Below are 24,587 nucleotides of genomic sequence, written 5' to 3'. Positions count from 1 at the left end.
TAAGCTGTTTAGAAGAACAGGTACTATGATAGAAAAATCTTATTATTATGCAAAGTGATAAAATAAAAGTCATGCCAGTAATGATAACATCGATGTGTAAACTAATCAAACAAAATGCTACAAAAAACGCAATGCATCACATTACTGGAAACCTACTGCTTGCACACGCCCACTTACCTCAGTATTGCTATTATTGTGCGAAAGTTTCTGCGCGGACAACCCTAGCGGAGTGGGAATCCGGTTCAGATTACTATTCGATCCACCGTGGTTGTTGCTTTGGTTGTAATACAGATTGTGATACGACTTTGATTTGGTGCCCATCGGCGATTTTAGGTTCGACTGCACCGAACCTGCTGCGCCAATTTTCCGACCACTTTCAAGCCTGTTACCACCCAACGATAATCGCTGCAGCTGAGAGGGAGACTGCTGCCGCTGCATCTGTTGGTAACTTGGTCGATCATTTTCCAAACAATCGGTCGAGCTCGACTTCAGCGGAAGAGTTAGCTCTTTTTTGGCCAGCCCAATGCCACTTCCAGGAGCACCGTAATATCGAGGTTTGGATAATGATCGCACTTTGCTGTCTGGTTTTGGGATACCCTGTGGTCGTTTGAAGACCGCTTCTTCAGTCTTATTCTGTTCATTGCTAGTGGCGGAAGAAAGTCGCGATTCTTTCGGTGAATTGTAATCCACACGGCTAAAGGCACTACTGTTAGCTGCTGCAGGCGAACCGGGCAACTCTTCCTCCATCGGAAGAGTAGCCGATTCAGACAGACTGTTATCATCCACTTCCTCTGGACCCGGTACAATGACCATTCCTTCTTCTCGTCTTTTATTGATTCGTATAGTTTTGAATCGATCGCGGTTTTTCCTATCACTACCTCCTACCTCATTGGATGTAGGAAGCGGATCTACGCTCTCCGTCGGTTTTGGTTCGTTCGTTTGCTGATCGGATTCTTGTAGAGATGCATCTATACTCTTGCTCGGTTGCACAGTAGACTGTGCTTGAGGGGACAAAGTTAGGTGAACATCATCGTTGTATCGACTCCTACGATTCAGCAATCGCTCGCTCCCACTGGATGAGGACATACTCTTTATCATAGAATCTGCCAGTTTATTGTCCATAGGAGAGGATAAAGAATCATTCATTTCACCTCGTCTTCGCAGCTCGTCCTGTTGTTTCTCTGAATTGATACGCGAATGACGTCTTTTGATACTGTCCAATGATTGGCGCAATTTGACACTGTCCATCGAGCGTTTCACATCCGTGAGGGAGTTGAGCATTTCGTCAAAATCTACACCATTTTGTTCGCTCTCCATAACGGACTTTTCAAACTCCTCAAACTGCTGCAGAGATATTCGCTTCTCGTTTTCCAACAGATGCGAACCGTTTTCAGTCTTTGAATTTGGAGTACCCGGAAGTCTACGGAACTCCACATCGAAGTCATCGGTTTCCAGAGCGATTTCGCTTTCTAGATTGCGACTAAGTTTGGCTCCTTCAGATCTCCTTCCACCGCCGCCGCGTACGGCGGAGATTGGCGAAACGTTCACTTCGTACTGACTTATATCACTAATACGCTTTGCTCTAGGCACTTGTACAAACGGAGTCGACTGAGCTAAACCCATCGAATCCCTGCTGCTCTCGTTTTTCGCTGGCACCTCAAAAGTCCCATTAGGAGTGCTGTTACCAACACTACTAATTGGATTCGGACTAGCATTTTCATTCTCGATGTACGTCCCATTTCGGGGCCTTTCGAAGGTCTTATTCAATAGAGCAACATTTGGGGAATTCTTTTCGCAGTACTCATAAGTTTGATTCAGTTGCCTCTCATCTCCATTAATTTTAGCGGTTCGATTGAACGAAAACGTATCGTTGCAATTATCCGCCAAACCAAAAGTCTCATCTAAAGGTTTATCGTTACTACCAGCGTCAAACGTTCCATTTCTAACCAACCTCGTTTCTGCAGCTTCAACTTTTGGTAGAGCATCAAAAGTACTGTTTAGACTAGATTTTGGTTTTCTATACGTATCGAAATTGCGCCGCCTTTCGAAAGTACCATTTAACTTTTTCACATTCACCGATGGAGCTGCTTCTATAGCCTCCATCTCGAAAGTTGCATCCGATTTCCCGTTCTCGAGCACCATCGTTACATCCGACAATCGTCCTTCCGCACTTTTTGTCACACTCTCTAACGAATTCTGCATCGTACTGAATCCGGACAGATTCTCCTCGATTCCGTTTAAATCCGTCTTTGAAATCGCCAGATCTTTGGCCATGGAATTGTCCTCAAAGCACGACAAATTCTCCAGGAATTTGCGATCTTTTATCACATCGGACAACTTGTAACCATCATAGTTGCTGAGCGAGTTCAGCTGCTGCGGTTCATCACCTCCGTTGGCATTCAGTAGGTAGCTAACGTTGGTAAAATCCCCACTGGTAATGAGACTGCTGCCCATCTTGTCGTTGATGGAGAACTCCATTGAAGACATGATGGAACCGGGCGGCGAAACATCGTTCAACCAGCTTCTCTGCATCATCTGGCTGGTGTTGAGGGAGGTATTGCCACCGGAGGTCATCGTCACCAAACCACCTATTTGAAGATTTAGTAACGGGGAGGCTGATTTCAGGGGGGTCTGCAATAATGGAGAAGTTAGTAAGAAACTCGAAAGATTTCATTTTAGGGCACTTACTTCTTGCAGGGAGGACGTGATTTCTGCGGAAACATTGGAGGCATTGAATGTCGTGTCCAGTCTTTTCTTCGGTCTCGTAAATGTTCGTGTGTCGATATATTTTGAACCTGCAAAAGAAACGATGCATATAAGTGTGAATATTTCCACGTTCCAATCTAAGCTAAGCGAATCTGTTGGTAATTCTGTCAAACATTCATTTATTCTGAACTACTGTTGATTTAATTTTAGGGATTAAACAGAAAATTACACTATGAGAGCCGTCACAATCCATCCAGGAACGACAAAAGACAAACACGAAATTAAGTTTATTAGTTTTGCAAGAAATTCTCTTGGAGCAACTGAAAATCCGAAAAAATCTGTTGCTTTTGTCAACAAATATTTATAAGTTTGCGTGCCAACTCTCTAAGAAACTTCCTTGGAAATAATGTCTGTAGGTTTCTTCAGCTTTTAAATAGAACGTCTTCATGGATTTTTTTTTTCTGGAATTCCCCTAGAAATGCAGTCAGAAATTCCCCTCAATGAATACCTAAACTACAGCGTGGAAGTCGCTCGAGAATTATTCTAAAATTCCACAAGTCGCTCAAAAATGGTTGAAAAAAATTGCATTTGCCTACTTAAAATAAAGGCAAAAAGGCTATGAGAACGAAGTTCTGCAATTTCTAAAGTTTTGATCACAAGCTCATGTCGAGGTTTGTATGATTTACTTAACCCATATCCGCCCAGCGCACAGTGGTTCCGCCATACACACCAAATTTTTTGAAATGCTTCCAGCACAAAAAAAATCAGCAAAACAAATTGCTGAATTTCAGCAAAATTTTTGCTGAGTATCAGCACAACGTTGCTGATCAACTGTCAAAATTGCTGGATGATTCAGCAAGTTGAAAAATAATTGCTGATACTCAGTAAATCCGTATTGCTGAATGAAATCAGCACAAAAAAAATCAGCAAAATTTGCTGAATACCAGCAAACAAAATTTGCAGTGTAGGTCATTAATCCAAAAATTTGATCACAATGGAAACACAGAGAAACAGACGTAACACTTAGAACAAATTTCATTAACAACATCGTCACGAAAACGTAATCGCCCAATACTAAACGTACTATGTTTGACCGGGTCGCCACTAGATGGCGATAGTGAGCAAACGTCAAACAGGAGCAAAAACGATACCAGCACTAAAAAGTTGGTATCAACCATTCGACATATATTTGTTGGTTAATCGTGTTCGAATCTTACATAGTTTTTGAACGATTGATATTTATCATAAACTAGCTGTCCCGGCAAACTTTGTCTTGCCAAGCTTTGGTAGTTTAACAACCGTGGAGGCCATCGCAGCAAAGCACTCTAGATTGGTTTCATTTCGATCGTGTTGATTTTCTTCCAAATTCATAAAAAAATCAGTTATTTCACCATTTTCATACTTTTCTAGATGATTTTCGTAACTTTTTGTACATATAAACACAGCCACCACAAAAACGAACCGAACCGTGCAAGAACCATGCTGACCGGTTCATCCGTTCTTGAGTTTTGTTGCCTCAAAGGAACTTCAAACTCATTTTTATATATATAGATTAGGGTGGCCCACACTTATATGAAAAACAAAAATTTCGAAAAATGCCAAGTCTTACCTCTTAAATCAGTTGTTTTGGGCTCCCAGAAGCTACGTTCAAAATTTGAGCAAAATCGGTTGAGTCTAAGGGGGCGCTCAAAACGCTTGAAGTTTGTATGGGAAAACTTGGCTAAATGTATGCAGAAATTTTAAGTTTTCGAATTTTGCCGCTAGGTGGCGCTGTAAGCGTTCAATAATCAAACCCTTTGGTATTATTGTTGGTGACCATATGCCAAACAACTTTGTCGAAGACCGCGAAGTGATCCGACGGCTGTGAAAAAAGTTATACCCTAGGCAAAGTGACGCAAAGTATTGAGATTTCATTATTGATATTATTCCTTTACATGTATTGGAAAAATATCAATAAAGTTTATCCTCACTTTACCTAGGGTATATCTTTTTTCACAGACGTTGGATCACTTTGCGGTCTTCGACAAAATTGTTTGGCATATAGTCACCTACAATAATACCAAAGGGCATTTGGCCAAGTTTTCCCATACAAACTTCAAGCGTTTTGAGCGCCCCCTTAGGCTCAACCGATTTTGCTCAAATTTTGAACGTAGCTTCTGGAAGTCCAAAACAACTGATTTAGGAGGTAAGACTTGGCTTTTTTCGAAATTTTTGTTTTTCATATAAGTGTGGGCCACCTTAATATAGATAGATTAAGATGTCATTCTTTATCATTTTATTTGAATAAGTGTGACTGAATTATATGTACCTTCAATATACTCAAAAACTAACAAATGCCTCCCCGCATTGCTTTGTAGGGAACACTTTTCCCAGCTTTTAACCTCTCTATCCATCACATTAGGTGTGCTTCACCACCGTAGACCGCCTAAACTAACATTAGTATATAACTACATAAGGTAACTAATGGAATTATCGGCAGGTTTGTTCTGTTCGTCATGGGTTTTTTTTTGTCGGCCAAATTGCCTGAAAGTTGGGCATATAACTCAGCTTGGTTGGGAAGGATATGAGGCCAACTCTGAGATCAACAGGTTTCAAAAAAAAAAAACCATGACGAAAAGAACAAAACTGCCGAAAATACGTAAGTTGCCCCATATACAAATCAGTTGGTAACCAAAACTGCAAAATAATGGATTTCGATTTCGTAAAGCTAAACACTCAATTGAGCCCATTCTTAATAAACAATTCAAAAACTTATTTGGGATGGAATATCGCAATATCTTTCGATTGGGATAAATGTTAGGGAAGAGTGTTAGGGTAGAGTGTTAGGATAGACGGCAGGATGGAGGATAGTGTATAGGGTAAGGTGAAAATTAGGGTACAGCTTACGGTAGAAGGTAGTGTAGAGGGTATGACAGTTGGTAGGTTTAAGGATTGGGATAGAGCGTAGGATAAAAGTTTGGGATAGAAGGTAGAGAAGACGGTAAATCGGTAAGGATCAGATTCGATGAGATTTTCTCGAGATACCTTCAGGATTTCTTTCCGGGATTTCTTCAAACATTCTTCTCGAGAATCTTCCCAGGAATCCCTCGGGATTCCTTTAAATGTCCTTCGGGAATTGCTGTAGAGATTGCTTCTGAGATTTCTTCGGGGATTTCTGCAGGGATTGTTTTAGAAAATCCTGACTAGATTATTTTGGTTATTCTATTCAGCTTGTTTTTATGGATTCGTGCTTGAACTACTTCAAAGACTATTCCCGAGATTTCTGCTGTTTTTTTTTTCATTTTAGTAATTCCCCCCGAAAAGGAATATGAAAGATTTGCGCCGAGAATTCTTTAGGCAATCCTAGATATTTTAGGGATTTTTGGATTTCTACAATAATTCCTTCCGGAATTTCCTCTATGGTTCTTTCAGTGATACCTGCCGAGCTTTCAGTCGGGATTCCTGCCATGATTCCTTCAGGTAGTCTCTACGGGAACCCTTCACTACTAAATTAACCCCTGCTTTAGAAAATTACTTCACAGATTCCTCCTGGTATTCCTTCAAATATTCCTGTTATACTCAGAGAACTCAGTGAAATTATTTCAGATATACAAGCCGTGATTCCTGCTGGTATTCCTTGAAAGATTCTAGTTGGATTTTTTTTTCAGGGATTACTCTCGGGCTTTTTCCAGTAATTCCTCCTGAGATTTCTTTTGTAATTCCTTCAGAGATCCTTATCGAGCTTCCTGCTGAAATTCCGCTCAGGATTCCACTAGATATGCATTCCAGAATTGCATAAGGATGGAATTTCTGCCGGGATTGCTTCAGAAAATCTTGAACTGACAAGTGTTCTAATCGGCATTCCTTCAGGAATTACTGGTGGAATTCCTTCAAAGATCCCTTCCGGGATTTTTAAATGGTTCCTTTAGAGGTTCCTGCTATGATTGCTTCAGGGACTCCTCCTTGTTTTCCTTCAAAGATTTCTTCAGGGAATCTTGCGGGAGTCGTTTCAAGTATTCATGCCAAGTTTCCTGCTGGGATCTCTTCAAAGATTCCTCTCGGTTTTGGCCATTCCTCTTGGAATTTCTTCTATGACTCCTCCCGGGATTTCTTCAATTATTCATTCAGAGATCCCTACTGAGCTTCCAGCCTGAACTTCTTCCGTAATTTCTTTGAGAATCTCATTAGGGATTCTGTACAGGAAGTCTTCAACAACAAAGCGATTATTGCACGATTCATTCCGTTCTTTTAGTTTTCATGTGTGTTTACCTTTAACAAAAAAAAACAAACAAACAACACTCTAATCATTGGTTTGATTAGGATACAAATGGTAGCACTCTGCTAGCCAAAAGGTTCACTTATCCTAATTGAAAATAACTACAGAACCAAAAAAATGTGTCGAAACATGTTTTGTAATGAAACCCCAAAATACCTTTAATTTCCGGATTGACTTCAGAATTCCCTGAGAATCTCAGGATGGTTCCGGGTGAATTCCAGGTAACAGATACATACCTTTAACTTTTTTTTTCATTTTACAGTTTACGCTTGTAAACTTAATGTTAGGTTTCTCAAGCGACATCTTATCCACTGTTAAGATATTATGCCATTTTCGAAAACAAAACTATACAAGATGTAACATATTACGACACATTACAACTCAGTCTAGTACCTATATATAATGATTTCCATCGTTCAAGCTTCTTTCCTTATCAACAACGAGTTGTGTGGTTTACGGAAATGCGTATGATATTTTTTTAATTAGACGAAGCTTTGCGACTGGTTATTGCACATATGGGAAGTGTAAACATTCGACTCATTTTTTTATACTCGATTTCATGGACCGACCGTCTCTGGTCTCTGTCTACTATACCCGCTTTGGTAAATCGTCTTTACCATATTTGTAACGGTGAGTTCAGCCAAACGCATGACTGAGCGCTCGCTCGGAGTTCTGAATGCTTTGTGTAAGCTGGAAACGCAATGAAAAACAAAAAACAAACGCCAATCGAAACCTACAGCCTCCAAGGAGTGCAATAACTGTAAGTGGGCAGATTGTTGTGAGCAGTCAGGGTATGGCATGGCATTACTCTGGCGACAACGACGACGTCGACGACGCGCTTGAGTAGGTTCGCGAAACTGAAATCCCCGGACTGGCGGAAACCTTCCGTCCGGCCCACATCTGCAAAAACTCCGACTACTTTATTAGCAAAAACTAATAAAACGTAATGTACTGGTTAAACGGCATTCACTGAAAGTTGCTGTCCTTCCTCGTTACCGAAACGGTGTAGGAGCCAGCGCTGAAGTGGTTTTATGGCATCGAGCGAAGAAAAAGAAGTACCTACCACATGTATAGGCATTGGCTTGATTGAAATGTTTATCTCTAGGAAACAGGAAGTAAGAACTGTGAAAAATATGTGTGAATCACAGTTCATTGATAATCTTGATTTTAACAGTGATAAATCGCAATTCGAGATCTTACCTCATTACCTCTTGTCATAGTTCCCTCCCATCTCATGCATCTAAAAAACTAAAACCGCAATAACTGTCTCATAAGGTTTGGTTGGTAGACCCAATTTCGACATTACGGAGCTTACCTTTACTGTCGCTGTTGTTGAAGGTAGCATTGTGAGGGCTGATGCCGGTGTACTGGAGATGATGGTGGTGATGATTGGGGCCGCTAGAACTGAAACTGCTGCTGCTGCTGGAGGCTGCTGGTGTCGGTACTGGTAAAACGGCACCACCACTGCCAGACGGGAAGGTTGTTGTGCTCCGTGTGTTCCATTGTTTGAAAATTTCCACCACTTCATCATTCAATCGTTCCGTGTCGCTGCAGATGTTGCGAAAAAGGTGGCACAGAGGAAGAAAAATTGGTTAGAAATTTTTTAAACAATGACGTTGCATGGTAGACCGTAGTTCTTTCAGCTGATATGTCAGGCAGATATAAGCGAAGCCGTTATTGGAAGGTATACCGCAAATGAGCCGTACAGCCGCATAAATAGAAGACCGGTAAACTAAACCCCATTCTTCGCATGTGCATTTTTGGTTGGATGGACTGTGCAAAACAGGTAACGTATTAAGACCATAAGGAGTGCTACCAGGGGATAGAAAAAAAAATCGATCGCATGAAAACAAGATTAGCGGGCATTTGAATGCAAAATAAGCCAAATGTGTTGAAACTGACCAACAGGGGCACTGAACCGTTCAAGGTGGGATAGCCTATGAATAACAATATAATGCAAAGTGTTTAGTTTGATTTATTTTTGTTGATATTTTATACATTCCAATTGGGATCAATTATTCAGATCAACAACGGGAAAGTATATCACAGCATTTCATAGGGGCAATTGTGTTTTTAACCATCATTTTTATATTCGTACTGAGATTTTCGTTTTTATGAGGTGTGCAACAATTGGAGAGTTTTTAAGGTGTTCAACAATTGGCTATTTACCCTACTGAATTTGGGATTTATGTGAAAATCTATAAATATAAAAATGAATTTCTGTCTGTTTGACCCATATTAGCCTGTGCGCGCAGGCGTAGTCGACATACGAATGACACTAATGAGTGGAGCTTTTTTTGTCGACCATTCAAAGCTTCCAACAGTGATCGACATTCGATCTGGCTGAAATTCAATTCGACCGTTATTTTTTTATACAAATCAGCTTTTGTGGTTGCGGTAAACAGAAGCATTTCTCGTAAAATGCTGCAAGATTCTTTGTGAAAGTGTTTTATATGGCGGGTAGGATTTTTCAAACCCCTGAAATTAATGTATTTGGAATATATTACTTATTGGGAATATTTATAAATTATGACGCTAAAAATTTTAACGACTTATTTTTGGCGTAGGTGTATCGAAACTATCGGACTCGGAAAGGGTCTGTCCATAAACTACGTAGACTCTTAGGGGGGGGGGGACTGGGGGGGGGGAGACTGGCCACTCCATACAAATTTCGAAAATTTTGTATGAACAAAAGTCTACGGAGGGAGAGGGAGGGGTCTGAGATGGCTCAGAATGAGTCTACGTAGTTTATGGACAGCGCCAAACTACTCGACATATTGACGTGAAAAATAGAAACGCGGGCGTACTCACAATTGTGGCTTCACCATAAGGGCCTTGTCAAAAAAAGTTGGTCAGGACAACAACGTAAGAATTGCAAGTGGCCGCTAATATGTATGTCTATGTATCTCCATGGATTTTTTACAAATAATTAAGAAAATAACACAGACTAAGTGTACCAATTACAGAGTGATTACCCTTTTAAATTTGACGTATAAAATACAGCAGACTGTCAACAGACTAAGACCTCTTGAGGAGTCCTTCGTTGACGAATATCAGGAGGGCCGTGCAACGACGGATCAAATGTTTAACCTGCGGATGATCCTAGATAATTTTCAGGAATACAACTTGCAGACTCACCATTTATTCATTGATTTTAAAGCAGCGTACGATTCAGTGAAAACAAATGAGCTTTGGTAGATAATGTCAGAACATGTTTTCCGGCGAAACTAATTAGGCTAATACACGCAACGCTGGATGAATCGAAATCAAGTATTCGGATCGCAGACGAAGTGTCTACCTCGTTTGTGATTTTGAATGGATTGCAGAGTTGCGAAATGTCAGTCATGTCAGTTGACTACTGATTTTGCACCACCGTCACTATCACTGTAGCCCGATCAATATCAAAACGATAGTGACCGACAACGACTTGATACTAACCCGCACTCCAGAGTACTATCATAGCAACTGAACTGATATTCTGGCGATTTTAGCCAAAACTCAAAATTTTGAATAACCAACATACAAAACTTGTTCTTCTGTACCACATATTCAATTTTCATCACGGTAAATGTTTATTTAGATTTTTGAACGAATTTTAAAGATGGCCTATCAGTGAGACCGACCCACCATCGCAATCAGTCCAGTTGTGACGGAAAAAGGAAAGTGACGGCGACTCAACAGAGGACCTATCAAAATCAACGGTTTGCCTACCATTGATAGTGACAAAGAGCAACTCTGATGGATTGAAACAGAGTGTTCTTTCAAGTTTACAGTTCAACATTGCACTCGAAAGAGCGATAAGGAATGAATACAGAATAATGGTACTATCATCACACGGTCGCTCATGCTCATCGGCTTTGCGGACAATATTCATCTCATCGGAATCGATCGTAGGGCAGTGGATGAAGCTTATGCTCCTCTGAAGAGAGAAAGAGGTAGTGAGGATAAGCTTGACGATTAGCTTTTCCAAGACGAAGAACATGATAGTGGGTAGAGACAGAGGCAGGCCTAGTGGTGTTAGTGCTGAGGTAGTGATTGATGGGGATGTGTTAGAAGTTGTTGAAAAATTTTGTTTATGTTGGAACACTTGTGGGCTGGACACGTAATGCCAATGTCAGTGGGCTGGACACGTAATGCCAATCTCGGAGAAAAAAAATAGCGAACACAAAACTCAGCAGGGAATCAGGTAGAAGTCGACGACTTTGTGGGCGGCCGCGAACGTGCTGGATAGACGCGGTTGAAGAGGATCTGCGATTCCTACACGTTCCGGGAAACTGGAGGAACATCCCCCAAGACCGGCAAAGATGGTGCTCTACTATACACTCGGCGTTGGAGTAAAGTTACTTCGTAGCCAACAAGTCAAGGCAAGGCAACTCTGAAGATTGCATCAGAAATATTTGCAGAAAAATAATTGCCAACGTGTCCGTGTTTTTTTAACAAGTCTAGTCACACAAGTTTTTCATATACCATATTTTCAGATTCCGTTTCTGAAATGAGCTGTAGGTAATTGAATCTAGACATGTCGAAATGATATTTTCAGCATTTTTCATAGCATGCCTTTTCATACCCAACTATTTGAACTAATATCGTATAAAGTAAGGTTCTACTTCTATATTAGAGTTGGAATGGAGCTAGTCAAGCGTCAAATGTCAAACGTTTTCTTTTTAATTGATTATAAGTAAGAAATCTCCCCAGCAGGTGGCTGAGAGGTGTGCATCATCTCATTTACTGCAGTGGAAAAAAGTACAAAATTTGTATTATGTTTCCAGTACAAAACCGAATTAGCGACATTTTTTCTTTGACTTCCGCTGCTTTTGCCTTGCGTTAAACACAATGTCGGAAGTGGGGCGCTGTATTGTACACCTGGTGCTCTATACAGCGCCCCACTTCCGACATTGTGTTTAACGCAAGGCAAAAGCAGCGGAAGTCAAAGAAAAAATGTCGCTAATTCGGTTTTGAACTGGAAACATAATAGAAGTAATGATGATTTCAATGATGTCATACCTAGTTGAATAGTTTTACTTATACCGCAGTAGTCAAGTCTGTAAGAAGTAGTCATAGCAACCATTGACATGTCATATTTTTTCATTCCTGTTTACAATTTTCTCAAATAAAGAAGTGTGAACTGTGTACGAACGGTACTCTGCTAGCGCTTCAAGAGACATCCGGTAGGAACAGTGAATCGAAGGCAGTTTGGTTCTGCGACATCGAATAAAGCGAAATGGACATGGAGCTGAAAACTGGAGCTGTTTGGTTGAATTTCGGTAACTATGACCTGTGGAAAGAGAGGACCAAGCAAATTCTCATCCGAGAGGGACTGTGGCGTGTAGCTGTGAATGATCTTCCGGCTAAACCGGAAAGAACTGAGGCATGGATTGATAAAGATGAGCGTGCTGCTGCCACTATTGGGTACTTGGTCGAAAGTAGTCAGCTGCAACTCATCAAGAATGCCACAACAGCCCAAGAATCATGGAACATTAGGGCAGTTCAGACTTCAAACATGTCAAAAACTCAGATCTCCCATATGTTCATTACAATCCTTGGTGCAAAACTAGAGTCCTGTCAAATTTTCAGCCATTTCGGTGGTCATTGAATGGTGGCCCAAAAGCAAAATAGGTTTGTATGGGAATTACTATGAAGAATTTTCAAAAAATGTTCTCCACCCTGTGGAGCATTCACACATGGATAAAGTCAAAGGGTCAAAGTTAAATTGAATTCTTCAGATCTCAATGATGAATGTTTCCGAAGACCGCAACGCATTTCGACTCACGAGACAGAAGTTATTAATCAATATTCATCCATGCATGCTTAAACAGAAGACCACAGCTCGACCGACACGCTTGACACGCAATCATAGTATGCGTGTTAGCTTCTTGCACACCTTGCAGGACATCGTGTGTGAAGATGCGCATGCGAGTGGGAATTTGCTTAATATCTTTTTTGTCGATTGTCGAAATAAGTTCCGGTCTTCAGCAACATTCATCATTGAGGTCTGATGTATTCAATTTGACTGTGACCCTATGACTTTATCCATGTGTGAATACTGTACAACGCGGAGAACTTTTTTTGAAAATTCTCCATAGTAATTCCCATACAAATCTATTTTGCTTTTGGGCCACCATTAAACGACCACCGAAATGTCTGAAAACTTGACAAGACTCTAGTTTTGCACCAAGGATTGTAATGACCATATGGGAGCTTTGAATTTTCAGCATGTTTGAAATCTGAACTGCCCTAATGGAACATCCTGCGTGACTATCATGTAAAGCAATCATCGACTGGTCGAGTGGGTTTGTTGAAAAGTATGAGTCGTTTGGAACTGGAGGAGGACGGGAATGTCGAAGAGCATTTGATCGCAATGGATGCCATGTTCGACAAGTTGGCGGAAATAGGCTGTGGAATAGCGGATGAATTGAAAGGAAGTTTCATACTAGCGAGCTTGCCAGATTCGTATGATGGTTTTGTCCCAGTGATGGAAGGAATGGATGGAGGATACTCAATGAAATCGTTGAAATCTAAGCTTTTGAACGAATTTTACAAACGTCAGCAGAAGTTTTCGAGCAAGGAGGAGACAGCCATGAGAGCAGTTCATCAAAACCGAAGAGTGTCTGGACCAAGATCAGTATTGTCGAACGAACAAAGGGTTTGCTACGAGTGTGGGAAGGGAAGGCCGGACACATACGGAAAGGCTGCAACGAATACCTGTCAACACACCAAAAACTGGATTGAGGTTTCAGCAAAATGTTTTGCTGAATAACAATCAGCAAACCAGGATTTTGCTGAAGATTCAGTAGTTTGGATTTGTTTGCTGAAAACCAGCAAATTGTTCGAGATAACTGAAACGTCCAGCAAACCCGTATCGGTCATCTGTCAAAATAATAATAAAAAAAAGTTGAACAGTTCGCGTGTTGCACTTTTGTTTTTTGTCTGCAGTATTTTTAATAAAGAATTGGACTAAAATTAAACAATAATTAACTTCTTGTCGTGCATCAACAAGGAAGGTAGGTGGTAATGTAATATTTCAATCTGATTAAAGTGTTTTAGAGTCAATGTTCCCTTTCATCGGCAGATGCAATCGCAGTGAAGAACGGCTCCGCAGATTGGTCAACGCATCCACCGGCTTTCCGGATATTGTATTTTAGTCGAGATTTTAGTACCGTATAGTGTACGTGAATTATTATTAGGAAGAAAAGGTTGAAAAATACAGAGAATAATAAGTGAAAACTGTTTTTTCCTTTAAATTATGTATCCATCAAATTGGAACTGCAGTATTTTGATTCTGTTTACTGAAACCATTCAGCAAAATGGTGCCAAACTTCACGGCGGTCGAATTAGCTGAAATTTCAGCAATGTGTACTGATCATCCAGTAAACCGATGACAACAATGATGACATTTGAATTTGCTGAATATTTCAGCATATTTTTTTACTGAATTGATTGCTGAAGTTTCAGCTCGGCAGAATTCAGCAAAACTTTGCTGATTTTCAGCGAAAAAAATTTGGTGTGAAGACTCGAAAAAGAGCAACACGAGGATGAATGTGAAGGAGATGGACGGATTCAGCGAAGAGTTTCAATGCGAAAGTTGCGACCCAGGAGGAGACTGGTCGTTCGGTTTATTTTTCTGCAGTTGAATGAGAACACGTGCATCAGCAATGGGTGATAGATTCCGGCGCTTCGTGTCATGACATCGGATCGAAAGTTTTTCACCAGTATCAAAAGACAGAGGGATGTGATTCAGATTGCAGATGGAAATGCCCTGGAATCATCCGGAATTGGTAACGCTATCATTTTGGCATAGGTGACGATTGACAGGCAACCGAGATCAGACTGAAATATGTGCTTTACGTTCCTGGTTTGAAAAACAAAATAATTTCAGTTAGTAGAGTTACACAGTCAGGTGCTAAAGTGAGGTTTGGATCAACTTTCTGTTTTGTGCAAAAAGATGGTAGAAATCTTTTAGTAGGTACTAAAATGAACGGATTGAAAGGAGTAGCCATGTAAACTTGAAAAATCAAGGAGGAGTGTAGAAGTAATGATGATTTCAATGACGTCATACTTAGTTGAATAGTTTTACTTATACCGCAGTAGTCTAGTCTGTAAGAAGTAGTCATAGCAAACATTGACATGTCATATTTTTTCATTCCTGTTTCAATTTCCGTAAATAAAGAAGTGCTTCCAAGTTCTGTCCAACAAATTTTACTATACGATGAAACATGGAGGAATTCGAGGAATTCTTCTTTGGTTCCCGGTACACTGTGATTCTATGATTCATTGTGAAATTCATTAAGAAATTCCTCCACAGATTTTCCAAAGATCTTTTTGTGATCCAATATTTTAGCTAATCTTGGATAGCGAATATTTGATAAGATTCACTCAGGAATTCCTGCTGGAAGTTATTCAGCACATTTTGTTAAATTTCCTTCTCAGATTCCTCCAGAAAAACTACTTCTGTTGTGTCTTCATGGGTTTATTCAAAGATTTTCCCAAGTATTTGTCTAGGTATTTCATCGGTAATTCTTCTGATTATTCCTGCAAAGATTTCCCCAGGATTTTCTTCAGATTCCTGGTTGGATTCTTCGATAAATCTCAGCTTGAAATTTTCCTAGATACATTCAGTGTTTTTGAAGGGTTTCCTTCAAGAATTCCCACTGAGATTTTTTCCACGGATTCTCGCTGTGCTCCTTTAGAAATTCCGACTTGAATTCCTCCAGTTATTCGTGCCAAAATTCCCCTAGAAATTCCGGCTGGTACTTCACCTGGACAGTGCGAATTCCCTAATTTCAAATCTACCTGTTCTATAAGTATGAATTTCGATTGTTCATGAACTATTAAATTTCTAATCGGTTTACAATGACATAACATGATGATTCTGATGGTTTCCGCTCTGTTTTTTGTTCATACATTCTTTTTGTGATTATTTCCTGAATTCCTTTAGGAATTTTACCGAGAACACCTTTGTATATTCCGGTAAATATCTCCGCCAAAAATTACGTCACGCTGGGTGGAATGTTATTGCAGAACGTTACGACCCAACCAAGCAATGGTTTTTTTTTTTATCTGTATTTTCATTTTCATTTTCATTTTGCAGCATTTGGTAGGGCAATGAGAGTGCAAGTCAGTCCAAAGCCGATGATAAGGAGGGGTAATGGCTGAATAGTCTTTGCTGACCACATAAACGCCATGGGATAGGAAAAGGGTATTTTGGTGTGGGATTAGGGTATTGGTACAGACTTGACAATATCAATGCTATTCAGATGCAAAATAATTTTAAAGCTCAACAGTGAATCGCATACCTTCCACAACCAAAAAACAATAATCCACAAAATGCCAAACAAGTCATAGAAAGAAAAAGCGCCCGATTGTTTATTTTGTTCAACAAACGAAAACTTCTACACTCTCCAACTCGCCAGTCACCCCGGAGAAAATGTCCCTTCAGTTCTGGAAAATATATTATTCCCAATTAAGCCTTTAATCGAATTGTCCGCGTGGTCTTGTAGTACCCCTACTAGGTAAGAACCAGTCATTGCCATACATATTAAATGCTAGACATGACCCCATGGATAGCATTTGCATATGTAAAAGCTTTACTGATGTGACTTTCCTATTAGGCAATTCTCTCATCTCATGTTTGTCTTCAAAACCTTGTCAAGCATAGAAAATTGAAGTTGATAAGCAATACATTATGAGGTTCGAATTCCCATAGAATGAGTTCATTAAATTTTATTCGCACTACAACACCATAGAAGATAATATCACATTGGCTGATTACAGTACAAATGCGAAAAATCTCCCTTTTCCCCCTATCCGCAACCCGGGGACGCGCCCTGTTGGATTTCGAAAGCCTCGGAGAATATTACAAACCTTCAATGGCATTCCCATACACTAATCCACATTGCTCATTCAGGGGTCTGACTGGGCCTATTATCCTTCCTCAGTTTTTAATATTCTCACCAACTTGGAATTATATTTTCCCGGCACATAAATGACATCGACAAATGTTCGATGTACTATGCAGCAGCATGATCAGTATAACTTTATCAGATGAATTGAAGATCTGATTTTTACAGAATTGTTTGCCATTGATTATACATTCAGCTATTCCAATCATTACTGCAAAGCACATCGGCCACATGCCTGAATTCAAAGCTTCCTGGAAGATATAATCCAAGCCCAGAGGTTTTTTTATCTGTATTAACGAGATTTTTAGCCCTAGGCTAGTTCATATCGGGACCCACGCTTTACTTCACTTCCGAAGGAAGAACTCACATTTTTGCGAGTTTGTCGGGAGTGGGATTCGATCCCAGGTCCTCGGCGTGATAGTCAAGTGTTCTAACCATCACACCAGATCCGCTCCACAAGCAATGGTGAGGTGTCATGAAAAAGTGTGACATGGCGGGTGTTAGTAAAGCCTAGGATGTCCTTGTTTTACGAAATTTTGAAATCGAACAAGTTCAACTTTGCAAAGTAAATAGTTCAGTGAAACTAATTCTGTAGAAAAAAATGAATGCCATATCCTAAATGCAAGAGTGTAAACAAGCTTTTCAAAATTCTGTGAAGATTCAGAAACATTTTTTTGGACTATACACAGTTTGCAGTAGAAAATTACCGAAGAATAATCATTTTAGCCAATTTCCCGAGTTTTAGAGAAAGATAAATCTGGGAAAATAACAATATGTAGAGACAAATAGTAGAAATTTATATTCATGTTCTGCTCTTCCTTTTGCTTCAGAGCCCTCTGTTCATCTCATTAAAATTACATGACATTTTCTTCGCTAAATTTTGTGTGTTCTGTTGTCACATAATTTCAAAAACTGTTACATTCAAATGAACCCTTCTATCTCTGACATAATCGTCTTTTTTCTCTCAGTAAGCATATTTATGAATAAAACGCATTATAATTTACCTTTACAGACGTAACAACATTCCTTAAAAAATACGTATGAATAAAACAAAACTCTACCAGCGCGTGTTTCGTAGAAAAACACTCACATAAACCATAGATGCTGGGATAAAATAACAATCTCTAGCACAAATGCAGTTGTTGGCCTGAAAAAGCAGCTCTCGTCATACGCCGTGCCCAGCGAGCGACGCTTTGTGTACGTTTTAACGAGCATAGCAGCAAATAGAAGGCGAAACTGAAACTTACCAAATGAATGAGTCATCTCCGAGCACCTCCTCGACGTCGATGATATCCATAGCTTGCCAGTATCTGCCAGCCAGCGGCTAGCCAGCACGGCGATCGATGATCCGTACCCGATGCGGATAGAGCACAGCTTGCTGCTACTACGATTCGCAGATTCACTACAGCTCGTTATCGCACCTACATTAAGCCCGATTTTTTCTTCACTTCCTCCTGCTGGGTGAGTTAAACGCAAAATGAACACAAGTATTAGAATCTGGCAGTCAAAAATCACTTCAATTAACACGATATATTTTTTTTTTCTTTTGTAGAATTCAACGTCTGGGTCTGCTGCTGCTGGGGTCTTATCCAAATATCTTATCGGGCTAGTCGGCGAACTTTTCTTGATTGAATTTATTAGATAATCACCATCTTGGGCTGTTTTCGTAATTACTGTGCTGCACACATAGAATCTTCTAGAAAACCGCTTCCCCACACAACACTATCAACACTATATGATTGCTGCATCTGGTGTGCAAGTTCTTCTTCTCTCGGACGCACGCTCGACAGAGCTGCATGTTTCCTATTTTCTTCTTTCTTCACAACACGATGATGGTACAATTTTATGATCTTAATTAACACTTCATGTGCGTTCAACGTTTCGCAGGAACTGGCTTATGTATTGATATACCTACTTATTTTTCACCCTGAATGTATAATTGATGAAGCGTTAATTGAAGCAACAGTTTCAAAATCTACAGCACACATCATACGCAGGATACTGACCTACTTGAGGAAAATAATATTTGCTTCTATGCTCATTTAGAAACAGATAATTCAAGGTATTAATTACCAAAAAAAAAACTATTATCCCAATATATTTTTTTCTGTCTCTAACGATAAGAGATAAGGGATTTCAAAATCTTGTTTTTGTGACTGTCTCTTCTGCGATAAAAGTTGCGAACAAAAGTGAGGTGATCGAAAGTTGGAAGCAGCACTACGACGAACAATTGAATGGTATAGAAAACTAGGCACGGTGGACCAAGACAACGGAAGAAACGACTGCGTCAGTGCAGTAAGTGCAATGAGCGTATTCCTACTTGAGGGGAAGTTCAGCATGTCACACACAAGCCAGTTGGTATCCTAGCAAAGCTCATCAAGAAGGTCCAAGAAAAGGTGGGGATCTGAAAAATTGAACTGCCACTAGAGAGGCGGAAGGAAGAGTTATCTACCCCTTCCTCAAGAAAACCGACAAGTTAGAATGCAAGAACTACTAAGCGAATATGCACCCTATGAAGTGCTAGCCCAGGTCATCTACTGTCGTTCATGACCTAGAAGTAATAATGAGACAGCGGACCAGATCTCCATTAAGCACATTTTATAGGTAGCTTACCAGAATGATAAAAGTAAAAATGAACACTCTGGACTGGAAGTTCTTGGACATCGAGTCCAGCTCAACGAAGAGTGTAGGATCTTCTTGACATCCGATCTTTTTTTTTGCTTTGCGATTGAAATGCACATTGCGAATGAATGTGAAATAGATATAAAATAAAATTATTCATTTCGTGCCTTTGTAGCACTGTTTCACCAAAACCACGCAAACGATGTCAGAAAGTCTGCAACCTACCATGAATGCGATTCAAACCTATTAAGACATATTTTAACGTTGATGACTGCCGGTCGACAAACCTCCACAACGCTTCTCACGAACGAGTTTCATCACATGCCCTCATCTCAAATTGCTCTCCATCCGCCGCCCCGCCGGCTGAGCTCCGGCACTCCAACTCCAATATGGTTGGTGTGCCATACCAAGAAAAACACCCATCCGTAAAACGGACGTGATGGGAAACCAACAACGATTTCTACTAGCGATGCTGCGATTTTTCACATAATTTTCCCAATTTGCTTCCGATTGCACCGATTGGCGACGACCGCATCCATAGACTGACTGACGGTCGGGCGTAGATGTGTGGATACGGATATTTATGTACCGCGAACGTTCGAACGCACGCGAATGAGACGCGAGAATTCACCCAACCTTTCCGCTCGAGTTACCGGTCGTTGATAATGGGAGACTGGGGTAAAATAACAACCTTAAGAAGAAAAGACTCAATTTTAGCCTGAAATCAATAGTTAATAATGCAATGAGCTGAGAAACAAACAGTATTTTTTGTATTTCCAATAAAATATGTGTCAAAATGCAAGTTGTTTTATCTTATTCTTACAGAAGTTTCGTCCCAACTGCGAAGTCTACTCTTCGAGCTGGGAGGTCCCAATTTTCAACTGAGGGCTTTGTTCGTTAGTCAGCTATTTTGCATTCGTATATCATGTGGCAGACATGAAGATACAATATGTCACTGATATTTCTGGATTATGTCGGAAACTCTATAAAATTTCAGCAAAATCGTTTCATTGTCTTAGATTTTGCCAAGATCCAAAGTTCGCAAATCAAGTGTTCCTTGGTGCGAATATTAGAATAACTAGCCACAGAAGTCCAATGTCGCGACTGTTTGTGTGACTAACATCTAGTTTGCCATGCCCTTACAGCGTCAGTAGCGGTACTAGATGTGTCAAATAAATTTTGTTTACCAAAACAAAAGATGCTCTTCAAGCTGGACAATTAAAAACAATCAATTATTACAATATAAGTTATACATTTGATTAAATAGGAAAAGTGACTAGAGCGCCATTGGAGTTCTAGTGTATTTCTATTGTGCGAATCCATTAGAAGTCTCAAAGTAATAATGAAATAAATATATACGCTTGTGACGCATTGTACGCCAATTTCCTCTAAGGTGTTTCACGTCGTTGTCTCCTCCTCGTTGCTGGGATGCTTGCGGATGGATGGACACAGACTCCGACAGAAAAGAGACCACGCAACGACGACATAAGCTTTGTTATTTGGTCGAGTGCGTGTGTCGTGTCCCAGATGGATGGAGGCAACTATCCCACACTCATCCAATCGAGCCATTGCATCACTGCAGCTGTGGTTGCTGTTGTTGTTGACTGTTTCAATCAATATTTCTTGGAACTGATATTGTATCAAAAGCATAATGGTACTTCAGACTTGATTCTGGTCATAGTGGAATCATCAAATATTTGCGCCGAGGTCGAAGATCTATTAATAGTAAAGTTGGAAGTGAAGTCAACGATTAATCTACAATGTTGACTAACCGTAATCTAAAGTTTAACGGTGTTTTTAAGGATAGGATCTCACGCCCCCAAATTCATCGAATTCGAAAACAAGCAATTAATTACGTTCTTTCTGTTTTCATACTTGCTCACTTCTAACAAAAAATACAAAGATAAGAAACAAAACAAACAGCGCTTGAATTCTTTGATTTTAGTAGGATGGAAAAGAGAGCCACATGCCTAATAAGGGAACTAATACCCTATGCTTTCCTCTAAGACAGGGGTTTTCAGACCTTTTGCTTTGCGGTGCACCTTTTAGAAATAAATCGTCGCGCGGTGCACTCTTTCAAAATTTCTATTTTTTTTTTGTTTGTTTAAAACTCTAGTGCATTTTTCGATGCCACTTTCTGGTACATGCACTAGACATGTAGTTGAAAAGACTTTCTTTCACCGATCATGACTATGACTTTCATTACTTGTATTTCTTTATTACTTCATTTCTTTATTTTCTTGTATTTCTTTATTACTTCTTTGGTGGTGTTTTTTTTTTTCGAATTTCCAGTCCAGGTCTTTGATATTCTTGGCGAAATCGTCAGCAGATCCCTGGTGAAATTCTTTCCAAAAAAAAATAACATTTTTGTAGGACTCCTGGTGAGAAACTCGGTAAAGTTCTGCTTCTGTACATAACAGGTCCTAAGACTACTATTCATAATTCCTGGAGATATTTATAAGAACTGGTAAAATTTTCCTCAGTATTCATGCCAAACTTATAAGAATATTTGATAAAAAATCCTTTAAAAATAATGATCATGTTCTCTGAGATTAACTTTTAAATTGATGCAGAGATCCCATCTCGCGTTTTTTGAAGATAGGTTCCTTACTTGAACCTTAAAAACTATGGTTGATTTCCGACGCGACCATTGAAGATTTTCCTCGTGGTTTTTTGAGATATCTAAAGATCTCTAGAACTGTGATTTTTCTATGGTTTTATCAGAAACTTTCCTACAGTTCCGCCGTAAGATCGCTTTGTTCTGAATTAATGTGAAATTTTCTAAAGTCTATAAAAAATTTAGTATCTTTCATTGAAGGTCTAGTGAACAAGCAACAATTTCTAGTTAAAAAAAGCTTTTGTGAGATACTTAATACTACGATAGAACCCAAATCATTTTTTTTTTGGTTTTATGATGGTTAAATCAGGCCTCCTCTATTCTGTGTAACTAAAAGATATATTTTGAGTGATTTAATTACAAAACACTCACTAATCATTATTGTGAAGGTAATATATTTGGAATACACGCGGTGCACTTAGCAAAGCTTTGCGGTGCACCAAGTGCACCGCGGTGCACGATCTGAAAACCGCTGCTCTAAGATGTCTCACATCGCCTTCTTTTTTTCTTCGCTGTTGGGGAAGTTGAACCGTTGCGTATAATAAGCTGAAGAAACGCGAAAGCCGCGATAGAACGAGCGAAAATACGAGGAGCCAACGCCGTAGCCCGTCAGCGCTATTCGGCTCTCGAGAAGGAAGTGAAACACTCATGTAGACGGGACAAAAGAGCGTGAGTCCGCCCTAGCCAACGAAGGCGAGAAAGTCACAAACACCGGCGACATCCGTCTCCTCACGTCGCCTTAGTGGAACTAAGATGAATGCTACGATGCCCGTGAAAGACACATCTGGACAGTTACTGACCGACCCGGCTGACCAGTTGAAACGATGATCCGAGCACTTTGGGATTGTTTTTCAAGTGTCGGCTACGCCATCAACACCCCAGCATGATCCGCCAAGGGTTCGACGCATTTCCCGTGTCAACACCGAAGCTCTATCAGTGCAGAAGATAGAAACAGCCATCCGTAGCATGAAATCGAAAATGGTCCCAGAGATCAATCGCATATCAGCTGAGATGCTCAAAGCTGACCCTGTAGTATCCGCACAACTGCTTCTGCATCTATTATTCTGCAACATGTGGGAAACCACGACATTTCCGGCCGACTGGATTCAAGGCGTATTAGTAAAGGTACCCAAAAAGGGTGACCTGACAGTATGCGATAATTGGCGGGGCATCATGTTCTTGTGTATCGTTTTCAAAGTCCTCGGCAAAGTGATCCTTAACCGGATTCAAGAGAAGATTGACGCAACTCTCCGACGGCAGCAAGCAGGATTCCGTGCCGGACGATCCTGTGTGGACCATATTGTCACGCTCCGTATCATCTTGAAGCAAATCAATGAATTCCAAGAGTCTACCTGGTGTTCAATGATTACGAAAAAGCTTTCGACTGTCTCAATCACGAATACATGTGTTAGGCGCAAGGATGTCCCTGAGAAAATCATCGGCCTCATTGAAGCACAGTACAGTGCATTTGATGTTTTGTCCGATCCCATCCGGATCGTTGCTGGAGTGAGCTAAGGAAGTAAATTATCACCGCTATTGTTCCTCATCGTAGTCGACGAGATCCTGGTAGGTGCGATTGATCGTGAACCAAATCATGGGTTGCTGTGGCAGCCGATTACCATGGAGCACCTAAATGACTTTGAATTGGCTGATGACGTTGCACTCCTATCTCAACGGCGCTCTGATATGCAGAGTAAGCTCGATGATTTTGCCGATCGCTCCTCGGCGGCAGGTTTTACCATCAACGTCAACAAGACCAAATCGTTAGATGTACCCTTCCAGCTTTACGGTAGCCTGGCAAGCAATGAAGAATGTTGAAAGCTTCCAATATCTTGGTAGCCAAATGGCGGCCGATGGTGGCACTAAGATCGACACTGGGAATACTCACTTGCGAAAAGTTATACTCACTTGCTTCTATCTCAGTCCAGAAGCATGCTATCAAAAAATAATGTTCGAAGGGCTTTAAGATTGTAGTTTAATCTAAAAGTTTGCCAAGTAAAGTGAAAGTCGCAGACGCATACCAAAACCGCGAGAAAGCTGTGAGTACGAGGTGAGTATAAATTACACGAATTTTACTCACCTCGTACTCACAGCTCTCTCATAACTATGGTATGCGTCTGCGACCTTTACTTTTTTTGGCAAACTTTTAGATTAAACTACAATCTAAAAGCCCTTCAAACATAATTTTTTGATAGCATGCTTCTGGACTGAGATAGAAGTAAGTGAGTATCACTCTTGCAAGTGAGTATTCGCAACACTGCATAGGTGCATAGATCAAGAAGGCGAAGGCTGCTTTTGCGAGTTTAGGAAATATATGAAAAAACAACCAGATTAGTCTTCGTCAATAGATGTCTGCGGTATAAAATTCATGCATGGTGGCCTGACAATTGGATCTCCAACGTGGAGCTCCATCGTCGATGTCATCAAAGGCCGATAGCAACAGAAATTCGGGAGGGTAAGTGGAGGTGGGTCGGCCACACTCTCTCTC

At 40.4% G+C, this 24,587-nt stretch overlaps 1 protein-coding gene across 1 annotated transcript in view; it reads right to left on the bottom strand.

The window, feature by feature from the left end:
• Positions 1 to 177: 177 nt before the first annotated feature.
• LOC109416058 (uncharacterized) overlaps positions 178 to 24,587 on the bottom strand; it is a gene marked incomplete at its 3' end in the record, with an annotated part of 35,340 nt that continues 10,930 nt past the window's right edge. Inside the window, 4 exon segments of the mRNA XM_062844015.1 lie at positions 178 to 2,631; positions 2,689 to 2,795; positions 8,277 to 8,509; positions 18,108 to 18,317. Of these exon segments, the coding sequence (XP_062699999.1) occupies positions 178 to 2,631; positions 2,689 to 2,795; positions 8,277 to 8,509; positions 18,108 to 18,157 (2,844 nt within the window).

This window comes from Aedes albopictus, unplaced genomic scaffold (assembly GCF_035046485.1).
Source record: "Aedes albopictus strain Foshan unplaced genomic scaffold, AalbF5 HiC_scaffold_74, whole genome shotgun sequence".
NCBI lineage: Eukaryota > Metazoa > Arthropoda > Insecta > Diptera > Culicidae > Aedes > Aedes albopictus.
Note: the sequence above shows the minus strand (reverse complement) of the source record. Positions and strands in the feature narration are given on the sequence as shown.